Genomic DNA, 18,036 nt, shown 5'->3' with positions numbered 1-18,036 from the left:
TTGTTCAACTCTTTGACAACATGAAAAAACCAAAAATTCTGCCCTTCTATCCAAAGGATGGAGGGGCGGAGGCCTTTGGTGTCCACTCCAGTCAAGAATTGGAGCCTCACAATCACTAGCCAATATGCTTTTCTCGCATGCCTTTCTTCGTTCATGGTTCGATATTCTGGTGTCCTAGGCGTAGAGGAACAACACCAATCCATCCCGAACTTGGTGGTTAAACTCTACTGCGGTGACGATACTGTAGGGGAGGTCCTGCGGAAAAATAGCTCGACGCCAGGATGATGAAAAGCTTAACACCTCTCATTCTTATTACTTTTTCATATTGAAAAAAAATGAAAAATGAAAAGGTTGTCTTATTCAAAACCCCAATTATGAAATCCCTTCTATCCCACTTCACACCCCGGAACGCACCGTTCTTATAGAGAGAAAGGCACTTTCACATCTTCTTAACCCGAAATGGCTGGGGAGAGGAAAGGTTCCTTTTTTTGTAGGGTACTCCTGGGAACAGATCCAGTGGAGACGGGGTGGGGCTTGTAGCTCAGAGGATTAGAGCACGTGGCTACGAACCACGGTGTCGGGGGTTCGAATCCCTCCTCGCCCACAACCGGCCCAAAAGGGAAGGACCTTTCCCTCCGGGGGGTAGGAAAATCATGCTCGGGATAGCGGACTCAAAGCTATGGAACTTGGTTGGGGATGGGTCTTTTGTCGAAATAGAGTGGAGTGGCCTTCTTTTTTATTTGAATTTAGATATATATATCTATTATATCTATCGCTTTTTTTTTACATATAGTATGATTACCGGCCGAATCAGCATATTTTTCGAAGCCCCGTAACTCTTCCTCAGCCAGGCTTGGGCAGAATAGCAGAGCAAGTACAAGTATTAGTAGCATAGAAAAAATGCGTTCCTCATCATTAAGTCATTAAATGAATATGTTTGCGCGCGGTAATTGTGAACTCTCGGGAGAATCGATGACTGCATCAAAGATGCACTTGTTAGTACACCTGCAAATTCTGAATTGGCTAGTTGTAAATAGCCCCAGGACTATGGAATAAAGGATTATCCCGGACCTACACCGAGGTATTGACGGTGATTCTCAAATATCACAGAACAGAATGTGATACGATGAGATAGAATGCAATAGAATTTTTTCGGAAGAAAGGGAGGATCTGGACAAAATCGATGAAATGGAAGAAATCGGAGTGAATGGAAAAGACAAAATTAATAAGGATGATGAATTCCACGTTCGAACATACTATAACTATAAAACAGTTTCTGAAAATCGAGATGGAAATAAAGAAAATTCTAATTTAGAATTTTTCAAAATAAAAAAAAAGAGGATCGTTTTTTATGGTTTGAAAAACCTTTTGTAACTCTAGTTTTCGATTATAAAAGATGGAATAGACCAAATCGATATATAAAAAATGATAAAATTGAAAATACTGTAAGAAATGAAATGTCACAATATTTTTTTTATACATGCCAAAGTGATGGAAAAGAACGAATATCTTTTACATATCCCCCCAACCTTTCAACTTTTTTTGAAATGATACAAAAAAAGATCCCTTCATTTACAACAGAAAAAAAAACCTCGGATCAAGTTTATACTTGTTGGAGTTTGGTCAATGAAGAAAAAAAGGAAAATTTAAAAAACGAATTTTTAAATAGAATTGAAGCTTTAGATAAAAAAGGGTCTATTGAAAATATACTGGAAAAAACAACTCGATTTTGTCATAACGAAACTCAAAAAGAATATTTACCTAAAATTTATGATCCATTTTTACATGGGATTTCGCGCGGAAGAATCAAAAAATTATCTCCGTTCCAAATCATAACCAAAACCTATAAAAAAAAGAATATAAGAGGATCTTGGATAAACAAAATTCATGCTATACTTCTGAAGATTAATTCTCAAAAATTTGAGCAAACAATAGAAAAATTTAAAAGAAAGTCTTTATCAATAGAGAAAAAACTTTATTTTTTTTCCGAACCCCAAGAAGAAAAAATTCAGTCAGAAGAAGAAATAAAAATTTTCAAAATTTTATTTGATGTCGTTATAATTTATAATAATGATCAAACTCTTATAAAAAATTTTATTGATTTCCATGAAATCAATAAACAAGTTCCTCAATGGTCATACAAATTAACAAGTGAATTGGAAGAATTGGAAGCTGAAACTGAAGAAAATATACCAACCGAACCTGGAATTCGTTCAAGAAAAGCAAAACGTGTAGTGGTTTTTACTGATTTAAAAGAACCGCATAACGAGATTTATACTAATCTCAAAGATAATCAAAATTCTGATCAAACAGATGAAATGGCTTTGATCCGTTATTCACAACAATCTGATTTTCGTCGAGAGATAATTAAAGGATCCATGCGTTCCCAAAGGCGTAAAACTGTTATTTGGGAATTTTTGCAAGCAAAAGCACATTCGCCCCTTTTTTTTGATAGAATAGATAAATTTTTTTTTTTTTCGTTTGATATATGGGGGCTAAAAAAAAAAATTCTTAGAAATTTCATGTGGAAAAAAAAATTTTTTTTGATAAAAACGAAGAAGAACAATCAAAAAAAGAAGAACAAAGACGTATAGAAATTGCGGAAACTTGGGATAGCTTCTTATTTGCTCAAATAATAAGAGGTTTTATTTTAGTAACTCAATCTATTCTTAGAAAATATATTATATTACCTTTATTGATAATAATTAAAAATAGCATCCGTATCGTATTATTTCAACTTCCCGAGTGGGAAGAGGATTTAAAGGAGTGGAAACGTGAAATGCATGTTAAATGTACTTATAATGGGGTTCAACTATCCGAAACAGAATTTCCACGAAACTGGTTAACGGATGGTATTCAGATAAAAATCCTATTTCCGTTTTATCTTAAACCTTGGCATAAATATAAATTTCAATCATCTCAGAAGGCTCGACTAAAAAAAACAAAAGGAGAAAAAAATGATTTTCGTTTTTTAACAGTTTGGGGGCTGGAAACTGACCTACCTTTTGGTTCTACCAAACCAAAGCCTTCTTTTTTTAAACCTATTTTTAAAGAATTAAAAAAAAGAATCAAAAAATCCAAAACGAAGTCTTTTCCGGTTTTAAGGATTTTCAAAGAAAGAGCAACAATTTTCCTAAAAGTCGAAAAAGAAATTAAAAACTGGATTATAAAAAACTTGCTTTTTCTAAAAGAAAAAAAAAAAACCTTTCAAAACGAAATAGAATTCCATTAGTTGGCCCGAGAGAAATATATGAATTAAATGAAACTAAAAAAGATTCAATAATGAGTAATCAGATGATTCATGAACTATCTGTTCAAAAAAAATCGACGGAGTGGCCAAATTCTTCACTCAGCGAAAACAAAATAAAAAATGTGATTGATAAAATAAAGACAATCAGAAATCAAACGAAAAAAATTTCAAAAGAAAAAGAAAAACTAACTAATAGTTGTAACAAACTGTGTTATGATTCTAAAATAATTGAGTCATCAAAAAAAAGTTGGCAGACATTAAAAAAAAAAAACTCGATTAATTCGTAAATCTTTTTTTTTTTTCAATTTTGCGTTGAACAACTGTCTATTTCTATTTTTCTAGGTATTATTAATATTCCAAGAATTACTACACAACTTTTTGTTGATTCAACAAAAAAATTCTTGATGTATATATTTACAAGAATGAGGAAAATGGAGAAAAAAAAAAAAAAAAAAATACCATTTATTTTATTTCGACTATAAAAAATTTCATATCAAAAAAAATTTTTTTAGTTATGACTTATGCTCTTTATCACAAGCATATGTATTTTACAAATTATCACAAATTCAAGTTAGTAACTTTTCTAAATTAAAGTCTTTTTTTGAATATAACATATACATAACATCCTTTTTTGTTAAGAATCAAATAAAAGATTTTTTTAAAGAACAAGGAATCTTTCATTATGAATGGAAAGATAAAACCCTTTTAAATTCCGAAATAAATCAATGGAAAAACTGGTTACGAAGTCATTCTCAATATAATTTACCTCAGATTGCATGGGCTAGATTAGTAACCCAAAAATGGAAAAAAAAACTAAACCAAGACTCTCTAGTTCTAAATCCAAGTTTAAACAAAGTGGATTCATACGAAAAAAAATTTTTGATAATTACAAAAAACAAAATTTTTGTGAGGCTAACTTATTTTTCAATCCAAAACATAAACAGAATTTCAAAAAGGATTCTATATATAATCTTTTTTGCTACAAATCTATTCATTCTACAGAAAAATTTTTTGATATGTCTACAGGCCTAGAAAATTTTTTAATCTCTTGTTTTCTAGAAAAATATAATATTCGCAGTATAGGGGAAATTTTGCATAGAAAATATTTGGATTGGAGAATTCTCAACTTTTGGTTTAGAAAAAAAGTAAATATTGAGCTTGATACTAGGAGTAAAAAAAAATATATTAAAACTAAAGTTAAGAATTATAAAAGAATTTATAAAATAACTAAGACGAGTCTTGCCAATCAAAAAATAAATTTTTTTGATTGGATGGGAATGAATGAAGAAATACTAAATCCTCGTATAACAAATTTTGACTTTTTTTTCTTTCCAGAATTTTTCTTATTTTCTAGTACATATAAAATGAAACCGTGGGTCATACCAATTAAATCACTTCTTTTCAATTTTAATGAAACAAAAAATGTGAATAAACAGATCACCCTAAAGAAAAAAGGTTTTATACCATCAAACGAAAAAAAATTCCTTCGGTTTTTTAATCTAAATAAAGAAGAAAACGAATCAGCAGGTCAAGAAGAGTTTGAATCAGATAAAGAAACAAAAATAAATACGGAATCAGCTCTATCAAAGCAAGAAAAAAATATTGAAGAAAATTATACAGAATCGAAGATAAAAAAACGTAAAAATAAAAAAAAACCAAAAAGCAATACCGAAGCGGAACTTGACTTATTTCTCAAAAGGTATTCGCGTTTTCAATTGCGATGGAATTGTTTTTTTAATCAAAAAATCCTCAATAATGTAAAAGCATACTGTCTCTTGGTTAGACTAAAAAATCCAACCGAGATAACGATATCTTGTATTGAAAGAGGAGAGATGAGCTTAGATATTCTAATGATTGAGAAGAATTTCACTTTTTCAAAATTAATGAAAAAAGGAATATTGATTGTTGAACCTGTTCGTTTGTCTGTAAAAAACGACGGCCAACTTATTATATATAGAACCATCGGGATTTCATTGGTTCATAAAAATAAACAAAAAATAAGTAAAAGATCAAAAAAAAAAAGCTATATTTATAAAAAAAAAAGTTTAAATTTCTTTGTCCCTGAAACTATTCTATCCCCTAAACGACGTAAAGAATTTCGAATTCTAATTTGTTTCAATTTAAAAAAAAAAATGCAAGGGATAGAAATTCAAAATTTGATACAAATATTCAAAACTTGACCACAGTTTTGAATAAAAAGAAAGATCTTGATAAGGATAAAAAAAACCTAATTAAATTAAAATCCTTTCTTTGGCCCAATTTTCGATTAGAAGATTTAGCTTGTATGAATCGCTATTGGTTTAATACGACTAATGGAAATCATTTCAGTATGATAAGAATACACATGTATACGCGATTTCAAATGCATTAATGGTAGATCCTTTTTACTATATTTTGACTATATATATAGATAGTATTAAGTTACGGTATATGAAAACAATTGGATGCACAAATGTGAGGGATTTTTTTTAATTCAATCTTTATACATGAGATTCATTGAATTAATGACATAGATACCACTCAGAGCGAATTCATAAATAAATTTTTAAAATCCTCCTTTTTTAGATCGAAATTTAAACTTTTTTTTTATAAAATTAAGAATTAATAAGTTGATAATTAAATTCGGATCCTTGTACAAAAAAACTACCATTATTATTACTGATCAGTAAAATTCATATCTTTCAATTCATATTAAAAAGGGAAGGATTTCTTTTTATGATAAAAAATACATTCATTTCATTTCAAGAAAAAAAAGAAGAAAGCAAGGGATCTGTTGAATTTCAAGTAGTCAGTTTCACTAATAAGATACGAAGACTTACTTCACATTTGGAATTGCACAGAAAAGATTATTTATCTCAGAGAGGTCTACGAAAAATTCTGGGAAAACGTCAACGACTGCTGGCTTATTTGTCAAAAAAAAATAGAGTACGTTATAAAGAATTAATTAATCAGTTGAATATTCGGGAATTAAAAACTCGTTAAATTCCAAAATTGTGAATTAGTTAATTTTTTAGATCTTGAATTTTTGAATAAACTTCTTTTTCAGCAATCTAATTCATACCAGAACGAATCAAGGAAAAACTTATGAAGAGACCAGTTACAGGAAAAGATCTTATGATAGTCAATATGGGACCTCACCACCCATCCATGCACGGTGTTCTTCGCTTAATTGTTACTCTAGACGGTGAGGATGTTGTTGATTGTGAACCCATATTGGGTTATTTACACAGAGGAATGGAAAAAATTGCAGAAAACCGAGCAATTATACAATATTTACCTTATGTAACGCGGTGGGATTATTTAGCTACTATGTTTACAGAAGCAATAACAGTAAACGGACCCGAACAATTAGGAAATATTCAAGTTCCTAAAAGAGCCAGCTATATCAGAGTAATTATGCTAGAATTGAGTCGTATAGCTTCTCATCTGTTATGGCTTGGCCCTTTTATGGCAGATATTGGGGCACAGACTCCCTTTTTCTATATTTTCAGAGAACGAGAATTTGTATATGATCTATTCGAAGCTGCCACCGGTATGAGAATGATGCATAATTTTTTTCGTATTGGAGGAATAGCGGCGGATTTACCTTATGGTTGGATAGATAAATGCTTGGATTTTTGTGATTATTTTTTAACAGAGGTTGTTGAATATCAAAAACTTATTACACGAAATCCTATTTTTTTAGAACGAGTTGAAGGCGTTGGGATTATTGGTGGGGAAGAAGCAATAAATTGGGGTTTATCCGGACCAATGTTACGCGCATCCGGAATACCATGGGATCTTCGTAAAGTTGATCGTTATGAGTCTTACGATGAATTTGAATGGGAAATTCAGTGGCAAAAACAAGGAGATTCATTAGCTCGTTATTTAGTACGACTTAGCGAAATGACAGAATCCATCAAAATTATTCAACAGGCTCTGGAAGGACTTCCGGGGGGTCCCTATGAAAATTTAGAAAGCAGAGGCTTTGATAAAAAAAGGAATCCAGAGTGGAATGATTTTGAATATCGATTCATTAGTAAAAAACCTTCCCCTACTTTTGAATTATCGAAACAAGAACTTTACGTAAGAGTTGAAGCTCCAAAAGGGGAATTGGGAATTTTTCTCATAGGAGATCAAAGTGGTTTTCCTTGGAGATGGAAAATCCGACCGCCGGGTTTTATTAATTTGCAAATTCTTCCTGAACTAGTTAAAAGAATGAAATTGGCTGATATTATGACGATACTCGGTAGCATAGATATAATTATGGGAGAAGTTGATCGTTAAAATGATAATTTATGCAACAGAAGTACAAACAATAAATTCTTTTCTTAGATTGGAATCTTTAAAAGAGGTCTATGGACTCATATGGATATTTGTCCCTATATTTTCTCTTGTATTGGGAATCATAACTGGTGTACTAGTAATTGTGTGGTTAGAAAGAGAAATATCTGCAGGGATACAACAACGTATTGGACCTGAATACGCCGGCCCGTTAGGAATTCTTCAAGCTTTAGCCGACGGGACAAAACTACTTTTCAAAGAAGATCTTCGTCCATCTAGAGGAAATACTCCTTTATTTAGTATTGGACCATCTATAGCAGTTATCTCTATTTTACTAAGTTATTCAGTAATTCCTTTTAGCAATCACCTTGTTTTAGCGGATCTCAATATCGGTATTTTTTTATGGATTGCCATCTCAAGTGTTGCTCCGATCGGACTTCTTATGTCAGGATATGGATCAAATAATAAATATTCTTTTTTAGGTGGTCTGCGAGCTGCTGCTCAAGCGATTAGTTATGAAATACCATTAACTCTATGTGTTTTATCAATATCTCTACGTGCGATTCGTTGAAACAGAAAGGTTTATTCCGTTTCTTCTAGATAAAAAAAAATGAAAAAAAAAACGGAATATATATATTTATCTTTCGGGTTTATCTTAATAAAAGGAATTTGATAGTTATATATGAGTGAAAAAAAACTGCTCAGAAATTAGCAGTAAAAAGAAAAATTAAGTCTCATTTCCTATGTACAAAGGTTAAATGGAAATAAACGTAAGCGTAAGAATCGCTTTACCCCAAGGTTGGTTGATTAGTCAGCCGGGCTTGAAGCGGGTTAAAAAAAATATTAACCGTATGACGTTTTCACTATCAGTTATATAAATTACTATACATATACATATACATATATTACAAAGTGATCGGCAATTAGGTAAAAACGCGTGGATGGTTAGAAACACCAAAATACACAAAGAATTTGTAATAGAGATTAACCAAATTGAAAAGGATATTTATGCATAACATAAGATAACAAAAAAAGAAGGTTAATTGGGGCTTGAAATTTGTAGAAATTATCAGGCAGTACTCCCCAAGATTCCGATTCAGAGTATGCTCCCATCCACCGATAAATGTAATGACTATCAGAAACGAAATAATCCTTTATTTTTTTTTAAGTCCACCTACTTTTTTTCTAAAAAAGAAAGAAGAATAGGAACGAAACAAGTATATTTTTTTTTATAGATTTCGAAAATAAAATAGAATTTCTATCATGAATAAGAAACTAATAGGATGTTTAATTCTTTTTCGTAATTGAAAAACACGACGGGCTGAAAAACCTAGGTTTAGTTTTACAAGGGGTGCTTTATTAAAGGATTAAGTTATTACTCAACAAATAGAAATTAAAATTTGTAAAGGATGAGATGAATTCCGAAGCGCGTTTTTTAGTTTTAGAATTTGAGCAGACAGAATTCCATTGGTATAATTCGGGACCCCAGATATATTTCTATTTAATCCATTTTAGAACACATCATATCCATCTAAATAATACTAATCTGGTCCTTATATTTATTTACGGCCCCCGAGGAGCCGTATGAGGCGAAAACCTCATGTACGGTTTTGTAATAGCGGTGAGAATAGTAATGTTATCACCGACTAGGATTATCTAACAGTTTAAGTACAGTTGATATAGTTGAGGCACAATCAAAATATGGTTTTTGGGGATGGAATTTGTGGCGTCAACCTATAGGTTTTATCATTTTTCTAATTTCTTCCCTAGCAGAATGCGAGAGGTTACCTTTTGATTTACCAGAAGCGGAAGAAGAATTAATAGCAGGTTATCAAACTGAATATTCCGGTATCAAATTTGGTTTATTTTATGTTGCTTCTTATCTAAATCTATTAATTTCCTCATTATTTGTAACAGTTCTATACTTAGGCGGTTGGAATATTTCTATTCCGTATATATCTATGCTGGAGCTATTTGAAAAGGATCAAATTTTTGGAACAACAATTGGTATCTTTATTACATTAGCTAAAACTTATTTGTTCTTGTTCATTTCTATCGCAACCAGATGGACTTTACCTAGGCTAAGAATGGATCAACTATTAAATCTTGGATGGAAATTTCTTTTACCGATTTCCCTTGGTAATCTATTATTAACAACTTCTTTCCAACTCTTTTCACTCTAAATTGAAAATCAATCCAAGATATTCATTACTTGTTTTAAACAAGAGAAAGAAACAAAGATCAAATTATTCATAGATAATTACAATATGCTTCCTATGATAACCGGGTTCATGAATTATGGTCAACAAACCCTACGAGCTGCAAGGTATATTGGTCAGGGTTTCATGATTACCTTATCCCACACAAATCGTTTACCTGTAACTATTCAATATCCCTATGAAAAATTAATAACATCAGAACGTTTCCGCGGTCGAATCCATTTCGAATTTGATAAATGCATTGCTTGTGAAGTATGTGTTCGAGTATGTCCTATAGATCTGCCGGTTGTTGATTGGAAATTGGAAACTAATATTCGAAAAAAACGATTGCTTAATTACAGTATTGATTTTGGAATTTGTATATTTTGTGGTAATTGTGTTGAGTATTGTCCAACAAATTGTTTGTCAATGACTGAAGAATATGAGTTTTCAACTTATGATCGTCACGAGTTGAATTATAATCAAATCGCTTTGGGGCGTTTACCAATGTCAGTAATTGACGATTATACTATTCGAACAATTTTGAATTCACCTCAAACAAAAAATGGGTAAACCCATTAATTTTATTAAAAAAAGAATGCAAAACTGTTGAATTATATTATATAAAGAATTTAATTAAAAACTTGTATTTATAGAATAATATTAAGTATTAAGGCTCATCCTTTTAATATAATATTTTCGTAATTATTATCTTGCTTGAAATAGATAGGTTGAAAATATTAGAATAAAAAAGCGAAACTGTCTAATAATTGTATCTACATCAATTAATATTCATTAGATTCTAATTTCACTCTATTAGAAACATATTAAAAAAAATTCCCCGGTTAAATTAATAAGGTCATGAAAAGGATTTCTATTTTTTCTTTTTTTAATAATATAATGGATTTGCCTGGAAAAATACATGATTTTCTTTTAGTTTTTCTGGGATCTGGTCTTCTAGTAGGAGGTCTGGGAGTGGTATTACTTCCTAACCCAATATTTTCAGCCTTTTCCTTAGGATTTGTTCTTGTTTGTATATCTTTATTGTATATTCTAGCAAATTCCCATTTTGTAGCTGCTGCACAACTCCTTATTTACGTGGGAGCCATAAATGTTTTAATCATATTTGCTGTGATGTTCATGAATGATTCCGAATATTCCATAGATTTCAATCTGTGGACTGTTGGGAATGGGATTACTTCAGTGGTTTGTACAACTATTCTTTTTTCATTAATTTCTACTATTCTCGATACGTCATGGTACGGGGTTATTTGGACTACAAGATTAAACCAGATTTTAGAACAAGATTTAATAAGTAATAGTCAACAAATAGGAATTCATTTATCAACAGATTTTTTTCTTCCATTTGAACTCATTTCAATAATTCTTTTAGTTGCTTTGATAGGTGCAATTTCTGTGGCTCGTCAATAAAAAAGGTTCCAATTAGTAAAGACCAAAGAAAACTTTGTGTTTGTGTATGTTATGATATTTTTTTCCGTTCATTCAATTTGATTGAATACTATTTCATTTTTTAAATATAAATTTTTATATTTTATATATATTTGAAATTTTTTCCCTAATATAGTTTTTATTCGTACTTTGTTGTTATATTCTAGTTGATTGAATCCGGTGAATTGTTTTTATTATTCATATTGATAATGAATCAAAATTGATAAGGAGTTGCTCAATGATACTCGAACATGTACTTGTTTTGAGTGCCTATTTATTTTTGATTGGTCTTTATGGATTGATCACGAGTCGAAATATGGTTAGGGCTCTTATGTGCCTTGAACTTATACTCAATGCAGTTAATATGAATCTCGTAACATTTGCTGATTTTTTTGATAATTCCCAACTAAAAGGGGATATTTTCTGCATTTTTGTTATAGCAATTGCAGCCGCTGAAGCAGCTATTGGATTAGCTATAGTCTCGTCAATTTATCGTAACAGAAAATCAACTCGCATCAACCAATCGACCTTATTAAATAAGTAGCATAAATCAAAAAATTATAGGTTTAAATTTGCATATATGATAGGTTATGACTTACTAGATTAAATTTGTGAAAATTTAAGAAATCAAAGTATTTTAGCCCCATTTTTTACCAATTGAGCCAGAATTCATTAAAAAATTCTATTAAAAGAAATCATTGCTTCATCTAGTATTTTAATTTAATATATCATTTAGTTATAAGTTTACTAGATTGAAAATTTATGACATTAAAAAAACTATAGATCCTATGTCACATTCAGTAAAAATTTATGATACCTGTATAGGATGTACTCAGTGTGTCCGAGCATGTCCTACAGACGTATTAGAAATGATACCTTGGGATGGATGTAAAGCTAAGCAAATAGCTTCTGCCCCAAGAACCGAGGATTGTGTTGGTTGTAAGAGATGTGAATCTGCCTGTCCAACGGATTTTTTGAGCGTTCGAGTTTATTTATGGCATGAAACAACTCGAAGCATGGGTCTAGCTTATTAATACGTTACCGAAAACCTGATTTGAATAAATTTGGAATACATTTTATTTTTTTTATTGACAAGTACTCGTACTCAAAAAAGTTCAATTATATTTTTTTATTTATATTTTTTTGAGTACGCGTTCTTTGGACCTGGTGTATCTTGTCTTTACCACGAATGATTTTCCTTGGTTAACAATAATTGTTGTTTTTCCAATATCTGCCGGTTCATTAATGTTATTTCTCCCGCATAGGGGAAATAAAGTTAATAAGTGGTATACTATATGCATTTGTATCTTAGAACTTCTTCTAACGACTTACGCTTTTTGTTATAATTTTAAACTGGACGATCCATTAATTCAACTGTCCGAAGATTATAAATGGATCAATCTTTTTGATTTTTATTGGAGACTGGGAATAGATGGACTTTCTATAGGAACGATTTTACTGACCGGATTTATTACTACTTTAGCTACTTTAGCGGCTTTTCCAGTTACTCGGGATTCCCGATTATTCTATTTCCTGATGTTAGCAATGTACAGCGGCCAAATAGGATCGTTTTCTTCTCGGGATATTTTACTTTTTTTCATCATGTGGGAATTAGAATTAATTCCCGTTTATCTCCTTTTATCCATGTGGGGTGGAAAGAAACGTTTGTATTCAGCTACAAAATTTATTTTATACACTGCAGGAAGTTCTATTTTTTTATTAATAGGAGTTTTAGGTATAAGTTTATATGGTTCGAACGAACCAACATTAAATTTAGAACTATTAGGGAATCAAGCCTATCCGGTCACACTCGAAATACTCTTTTATATTGGATTTCTTATTGCTTTTGCCGTCAAATCACCGATTATACCTTTACATACTTGGTTACCTGACACCCACGGCGAGGCACATTACAGTACCTGTATGCTTCTCGCTGGAATCTTATTAAAAATGGGAGCATATGGATTGGTTCGAATCAATATGGAATTATTACCTCACGCTCATTCTATGTTTTCTCCTTGGTTGATGGTAGTCGGTACAATCCAAATAATTTATGCAGCTTCAACATCTCCCGGTCAACGTAATTTAAAAAAGAGAATAGCCTATTCTTCTGTATCTCATATGGGTTTTATAATTATAGGTATTGGTTCTATAACGGATCCTGGGCTTAATGGAGCTATTTTACAAATAATCTCTCATGGATTTATTGGCGCTGCACTTTTTTTCTTGGCAGGAACTAGTTATGATAGAATCCGGCTTGTTTATCTTGATGAAATGGGTGGAATGGCTATCTCCATTCCAAAGATATTTACAATGTTCACTATCTTATCGATGGCTTCCCTTGCATTACCGGGCATGAGTGGTTTTGTTGCCGAATTAATCGTTTTTTTTGGAATAATTACCAGCCAAAAATATTTCTTAATTTCAAAAATTTTAATTATTTTTGTAATGGCAATTGGAATGATATTAACTCCTATATATTTATTATCTATGTCACGTCAAATGTTCTATGGATACAAGTTAATTAATGCCAAAAACTTTTCTTTTTTTGATTCTGGACCCCGAGAGTTATTTCTTTCAATCTCTATTCTTCTACCCATAATTGGTATTGGGATTTATCCTGATTTTGTGCTCTCATTAGCAAGTGACAAGGTCGAATCCATTTTATCTAATTATTTTTATGGATAGTTTTCAGGAAATAAAAAAAAACATTAAATTGAATTATAATAAGAAGTCTTTGCTTTTTGTATTGTGAGAACCTTTTGAATCATTGTACTACTTGATTCAAAAGGTTCTTGATGATTTACTACTAAAACTAAATTAGATTTCTTAACTTAGATGAAGTTATATATAGATGCTATTTTTTTTATTTGGATTCTTTTCTTTTTTTGTTAATGTTTTAGTTAATTCGATGTAAATGAACCATAACTATGTAAACCTATTCCTAAAAGATTGACGCCAAAATAGCATATCCAAATTAAAAGAAAACCTAGCGAAGCCACAATTGCAGAATTTATACCTCGAGCATTCCTATTTGTTTTAATATGTAAATAAATTGCGAAGATGGTCCAAGTAATAAATGCCCAGGTTTCTTTCGGATCCCAATTCCAATATGAACCCCATGTTTCATTAGCCCATACAGCTCCTGAAAGAATGCCGACGGTTAAAAAGATAAATCCGAGACTAATAATACGAAAACTCCAATAATCTAATTGTTCAATCAATTGATACCTATAATAATTTCTAGAAAAACTAAAATTAATATTTTGTTGTAGTAAAATAGAATTTCTTTCATTTATGTAGTAAAGTACATCAAAAGAAAATAATTCATTTAATAACATTTTATTTTTCATATTCTTTTTCCAAAAAGTAGATCCGACCTTGCGAAATGTAATGACTAGAAGAGCTATTGATAATAATGATCCGCATAACAGAGCGCCATAGCCTAATATCATCATACTTACGTGCATCATTAACCACTGGGACTGGAGAGCTGGTACTAATATTGCAGACTGAGGCATGTTGTTTAAAAGACCTGAAGTAGCAAAACCCTGAATAAAAATAGCACTTGGCGCAGTTATTGCGTTTAAGTGATTTTTTTTTTTTTATTAAAATAGGAAACTATATGAATAATTGCAAAAGCCCATGAAAGAAAAATTAATGATTCATATAAATTGCTTAATGGAAAATGTCCTGAATAAATCCAACGCGTAAATAATAATCCTGTTATACCAAAAAACGTAATTACGATTCCTTTATCTGATGAATCAAAAAATCCTATGATTTCATCTAAATTAACTAATAAAGTTAAAAAATAAATTAGTAGTACAATTGAAACGACCGAAAAAGATATATGAGTTAATATATGCTCTAAAATTGAAAAAATCATAAAAAATTTGTTAAAAATTAATAAATTAATACTAGGTTTTACCCGATTTTAGAAAACAAGTCGGGTATTAATTTGATTATAAAACTTATAATATCTCTTTTATAAGATCTTATGCCGCTACTCGGACTCGAACCGAGATGCTCTAGCACTGCTTCCTAAGAGCAGCGTGTCTACCAATTTCACCATAGCGGCAACTTGTTCAAAATAATACTAACAAGTTTTTACTCAATCGTCGAGATTCAAATTTTAAATAAAGAAGCTAATTTAATGGAATTTAAAATTGATTTTATTACTAAAAAAATGCTTTTTCTAAAAATTAAAACTTCTCCAAAATCCTTAGAAATTTTAACTAAAATTTGCCTAAGTTGCTCAAGAAAAATGAAAAACAACAATTGTCAAAATATCTATTTTCATGCATCTTTTTATATTGTACAAACATAATATTTTTTGATCGCTTAAAAAAAATATCATATATTATTACTTATTAGTATCTAATATTCACTTAATCGTGGATAGATACTTTTATAACTTTGATTCCAAGTAAAGAATATAAGAATTAAGAGAAATAATAATTCCTAAAGGTATAAAGTGAAAAATTTTTGACTTATTTGACTTAAATTAATTTAAAGAACCTGTTGATTTCGCTAAAAGATCTTGTATTTCCTAGTTAAGAGGAAATACAAGATCTTTATTTATTTTTTTTATTGATGGGGAAAGTAATAACCCCCCCTTTTTTTTACAAAATCAATAGGAATCTTTCGTATATTTCGTATATATATATATTATCTTTTTTTTTTTTTTTTTGGTTCCTATAGATTTTTTTAATTTATATGTATTCTAAAAATTGGTTTTTACGTTAGGCTAATTCTAATGATTCTAGTGTTTTTTATTTATTTTGTTGTACAAAAAAACTTTTTGAATTACCTGTAGAAAGCGATTTCCCTAAGGAAAAAGCTTTCAACGATGTCCAATATCCCTTCCTTTTCCAAATTTTTTTACGAATACGCTTTTTCGAGATAGAAGTACGTTTTTTTGGAACTGCCATTCAAAAATGAAAAAAGTTTTTCAGTGGTATAATTGGATGTCAAAGACATTTATTATTCTATTCTTTCGTACTCCATATTGAGTAATTTTTTCTTTCAAATTTTATTATATATTATTTTTCAAACAAAACAGACATTCAAAAGTTTAAAACCCAACTATTTTTTCCCTTTTTCTTGAAATTTTTTTGTATTTAACGTTTTAAATCCGTATGAGAGTGCTCATTTAATTAATCTATACTGATAGATTTAGATTATATTAGAAAAAAATTTTATTAAATTTCTTCACTTCATATGTAAAAAAAAATATCGATTATAATAATATTTCTTGAAAAAAAAGCTCACTTAGTGTACTGGAAGACAATCACTAAATTCCATAATTCAATAATAATTCTAAATAATCAAACCCAAATAACTTTTTTTTATACTTAATATTAAGTATTTTTTTGTCGTGTAAATCTTTGTTCTATTCTTAATATATGTATATAAATTATTGTAATACGGAATTATAATTCACTTTTTCTGTATCTGCATAAAATCAAAATTTTTTTTAGTAGTAAAAAAAAAAGACAAATCGTTTTTTTTACAGTAACTTAGTAATATTAGTTAATAACTTCTAATTTTTTGATTTGAATATATTTCTTTTCAAAGGTTTATGAAGGATTATACTAATTCGAAAAAATTTCTATTTAAGTTTGAAAAAATGCGCTTTTTTATTATCCCCTTTGAAAAAAATATATATATATACAAACCAGTGAATAAGAAATAATAAATTTAAGAATAAAATAAAAAGGGTTTTTTATTTTATGGAACATACATATCAATATTCATGGATCATCCCTTTCATTCCACTTCCAGTACCTATTTTACTCGGAGCTGGACTTCTACTTTTTCCGACAGCAACAAAAAACCTTCGACGTATGTGGACGTTTCTGAGTATTTTTTTGTTAAGTATAGTTATGATCTTTTCGCTCTATCTATCTATTCAACAAATTTTTCTAAGTTGCATTCATCAAAATGTATGGTCTTGGACCATAAATAATGAATTTTCTTTTGAGTTCGGTTACTTTATTGATCCACTTACTTCTATTATGTCAATATTAATTACAACTGTTGGAATTTTGGTTCTGATTTATAGTGATAATTATATGTCTCATGATCAAGGATATCTGAGGTTTTTTGCTTATATGGGTTTTTTTAATACTTCAATGTTAGGATTAGTTACTAGTTCTAATTTGATCCAAGTTTATTTTTTTTGGGAATTAGTTGGAATGTGTTCGTATTTATTAATAGGTTTTTGGTTCACACGACCTATTGCAGCGAATGCCTGTCAAAAAGCTTTTGTAACCAATCGTGTAGGGGATTTTGGTTTATTATTAGGAATTTTAGGTCTTTATTGGATAACTGGCAGTTTCGAATTTCAAGATTTGTTCGAAATATTCAATAATTTAATATTAAATAATAGAATAAATCTCTTATTCCTTACTTTGTGTGCATTTCTATTATTTGTGGGTCCTATTGCTAAATCTGCACAATTTCCTCTTCATGTATGGTTGCCGGATGCCATGGAGGGCCCTACTCCTATTTCGGCTCTTATACATGCTGCTACTATGGTAGCAGCGGGAATTTTTCTTGTAGCTCGTCTTCTTCCTCTTTTTATAGTTATCCCTTCTATAATGTATATAATATCTTTGATAGGTATAATAACAGTACTCTTAGGAGCCACTTTAGCTCTTGCTCAAAAAGATATTAAGAGAGGTTTAGCCTATTCTACAATGTCTCAACTGGGTTATATGATGTTAGCTCTAGGTATGGGATCTTATAGATCCGCTTTATTTCATTTGATTACTCATGCTTATTCGAAAGCTTTGTTGTTTTTAGGATCTGGATCCATTATTCATTCAATGGAAGCTATAGTTGGCTATTCTCCTGATAAAAGTCAGAATA

General features: G+C 30.3%; 3 protein-coding genes and 1 non-coding gene across 4 annotated transcripts; all 4 read left to right on the top strand.

Annotated features, from left to right (window-relative positions):
* Positions 1 to 530: 530 nt before the first annotated feature.
* On the top strand, positions 531 to 604 carry TRNAR-ACG. Its single transcript has one exon. It is a non-coding gene; the product is annotated as a tRNA-Arg (tRNA).
* Positions 605 to 1,457: 853 nt separating this feature from the next.
* Positions 1,458 to 4,716, top strand: LOC125601466 (protein TIC 214-like). The gene has a single exon (XM_048773640.1). The coding sequence runs from the start codon at positions 1,458 to 1,460 to the stop codon at positions 2,592 to 2,594; it is 1,137 nt and encodes a 378-aa protein (XP_048629597.1). The 3' UTR covers positions 2,595 to 4,716.
* On the top strand, positions 4,051 to 13,854 carry LOC125601464 (protein TIC 214-like). The gene has a single exon (XM_048773638.1). The coding sequence runs from the start codon at positions 4,051 to 4,053 to the stop codon at positions 5,428 to 5,430; it is 1,380 nt and encodes a 459-aa protein (XP_048629595.1). The 3' UTR covers positions 5,431 to 13,854.
* On the top strand, positions 6,335 to 13,854 carry LOC125601465 (NAD(P)H-quinone oxidoreductase subunit H, chloroplastic). Its single transcript, XM_048773639.1, has 2 exons — positions 6,335 to 8,070; positions 9,167 to 13,854. The coding sequence occupies exon 1, from the start codon at positions 6,335 to 6,337 to the stop codon at positions 7,514 to 7,516; it is 1,182 nt and encodes a 393-aa protein (XP_048629596.1). The 3' UTR covers positions 7,517 to 8,070; positions 9,167 to 13,854.
* Positions 13,855 to 18,036: the final 4,182 nt, after the last annotated feature.

The sequence above is a fragment of the Brassica napus genome, unplaced genomic scaffold, assembly GCF_020379485.1.
Source record: "Brassica napus cultivar Da-Ae unplaced genomic scaffold, Da-Ae ScsIHWf_2578;HRSCAF=3325, whole genome shotgun sequence".
In the NCBI taxonomy this organism is placed as follows: domain Eukaryota; kingdom Viridiplantae; phylum Streptophyta; class Magnoliopsida; order Brassicales; family Brassicaceae; genus Brassica; species Brassica napus.
The sequence above is the reverse complement of the archived record's forward strand: the minus strand, read 5'-3'. Positions and strand labels throughout refer to the sequence as shown.

Bases quoted from the DNA above. Each gene is read 5' to 3' on its own strand.
- LOC125601466 (XM_048773640.1), top strand. From the start codon at position 1,458: ATGTCACAATATTTTTTTTATACATGCCAAAGTGATGGAAAAGAACGA.
- LOC125601465 (XM_048773639.1), top strand. From the start codon at position 6,335: ATGAAGAGACCAGTTACAGGAAAAGATCTTATGATAGTCAATATGGGA.
- LOC125601464 (XM_048773638.1), top strand. From the start codon at position 4,051: ATGGAAAAAAAAACTAAACCAAGACTCTCTAGTTCTAAATCCAAGTTT.